The 1948-nt window shown below is 52.4% G+C and overlaps 1 protein-coding gene across 1 annotated transcript in view; it reads left to right on the top strand.

The window, feature by feature from the left end:
* Positions 1-1948, top strand: part of LOC101860989 (neurogenic protein mastermind) — a gene marked incomplete in the record, with an annotated part of 8290 nt that overhangs the window by 3818 nt on the left and 2524 nt on the right. The window contains 2 exon segments of the mRNA XM_035971335.1: positions 279-1092; positions 1528-1682. Of these exon segments, the coding sequence (XP_035827228.1) occupies positions 279-1092; positions 1528-1682 (969 nt within the window).

Here is a 1948-nt window from a genome sequence, read left to right as displayed (position 1 = left end):
GGGGGGGTTCTATATTATAATGACACTGTGGAAGAGATCTACCTGTCTAAGATTACCTCTTTTCTCTTCTCACTTTCTTTAGTTTGATGTCTCAGTTTTGGAATGTTATGTCAGCAAATATGTGGGAACAGATGTGTGTCAGTGTTTTGATGGCTGGGTGCAAGACTCAACAAATGCCCAAGTAAAGTATAAACTGGCTTTTGTCAGAGTGATGTATCCAGCCAATCAGATTGTGTATCAACGAACGTAATCAGCGTATGTGTGTTTTCTTCCCCCAGGTCACCGCTACAGGCGCAACAGCTACACACAGGCTTTCGACTCCCCTCCCTCCCCTCCCCGCTCCCAGCCCCCTCCGCGACCCTCCGCCCAAAGTCAGCGAGGAGGGGCCACGCCTCCACAGGGGAGAGGAGGTCCCCCCTCCACTGGTGCTAACCCGTCCCACCCCTCCCTCTCCTCCTCCTCCTCATCTCGCCAGTACACACAACACGCCCAGCAACACGTGTCCCCCCCGGTGGACGTGGGCGTGTCCAGTCCTCGGCTGGGTGTGGGGGCGGGCGGTGGGATGTCCACGCTAGAGTCGGCCCGGCGCATCGCCGCCGGTGACCATGAAGGGATCATGGCCGCCCAGAGCCAGCAACAACAGCAACAACAACACGGGCCGGGGTCGTCGCAGCGGGGAGGGTCGGGCCAGGACCGGAGCGGGTCCACCACCCCGCGCGATGGGATCGGGGGAGGTGTGGATGTGATCAGAACCCGCGGCCATCACGCGTCGGCGGGATCGAACCATGGGTCAGTGTCGTCTCGGGGTGGTGGTGGAGTGGAGGCAACCAGCAGCATGATGATGATGTCCCCCTCGCAACAACGGCGTCGGCAACAGCTGGCACAAATAGCGGACCCCGCGGCTTACGCTCACCACCACCAGCAACAACAACAACATCAGCATCACGGGATGGCTGGGGGAGGGGCGGAGCTTCACGATCAAGACGCGGAGGAAGTGAGACGCTGGCTCAGCACGCAGGAGCGAGAGGCGCGGGCCGGCCCGGCGGGCAGAGGGAGGGAAGTGGCTGGCTACGACAGTGATGAGCAGGATGAGTGAGTTCACTCCCCCTTGTTTGCTGTCTGTGGCAGCAGAAGATGCGACTTTTCTTGAGCATGTTATGGGGTCTAATTTAGCCTTTCAATGTTATATAGAACTGTATAATTAAAGGGATTTCACTGAACAGTATTTAGCCTTTTTAAACTGAAATAAATTGCATATTAGTCAATTTTTCTTGAACATAAATAGGAGTTTAATTTAGTTTTTCATAATTATGTTCGGTTGTATAATTAGAAGGATTTCTGTGGACCGTATGTAGTCATCTAAAATATTCCTTATTATATTAGGTTTTACAATAAATGGTCTTTTTGAAACTTTTAGAATGTACTCATAGTATTTATTTGATGGTGATTTGATGATGGTTATGCAAATATTAACTTGTTCATCGCGATATCGTTAAAGTATTTGTGCCGGTTCCTTCCTCTCCTCAGCTCCCTGCCAGGTTCGTATCCCAACGGGTCGTCAGGGTTCAACATCGCGGCAGCCATCGACCCCACGTACCAGCGGCGCCACCCTGAGGCGGCCTACAACGAGGAGACGCAGTTAAAGTCCCTGGTTCCTTTCTCTCGCTCACTGCCACAGGCTGGTGAGTTGGATAGTGTTTATGTGTGTGTATGTTTGTGTGTGAGTGTGTGTGTGTGTGTGTGTGTTTGTGTGTGTGTGAGTGTGTGTGTTTGTGTGGAATGGGGAGAGACATTAAAGATGCTGGTTCCTTTCTCTCGCTTGCTGCCACAGGCTGGTGAGTCGGGTAGTGTTTATTTGTGTGTGTGTGAGTGTGTGTGTTTGTGTGGAATGTAGGGAGACATTTAAGATGCTGGTACCTTTGTCTCGCTTGCTGCCACAGGCTGGTGA

Source organism: Aplysia californica, unplaced genomic scaffold (assembly GCF_000002075.1).
Source record: "Aplysia californica isolate F4 #8 unplaced genomic scaffold, AplCal3.0 scaffold00419, whole genome shotgun sequence".
Lineage (NCBI taxonomy): Eukaryota > Metazoa > Mollusca > Gastropoda > Aplysiida > Aplysiidae > Aplysia > Aplysia californica.
This window is presented reverse-complemented; position numbering and strand designations above follow the sequence as displayed.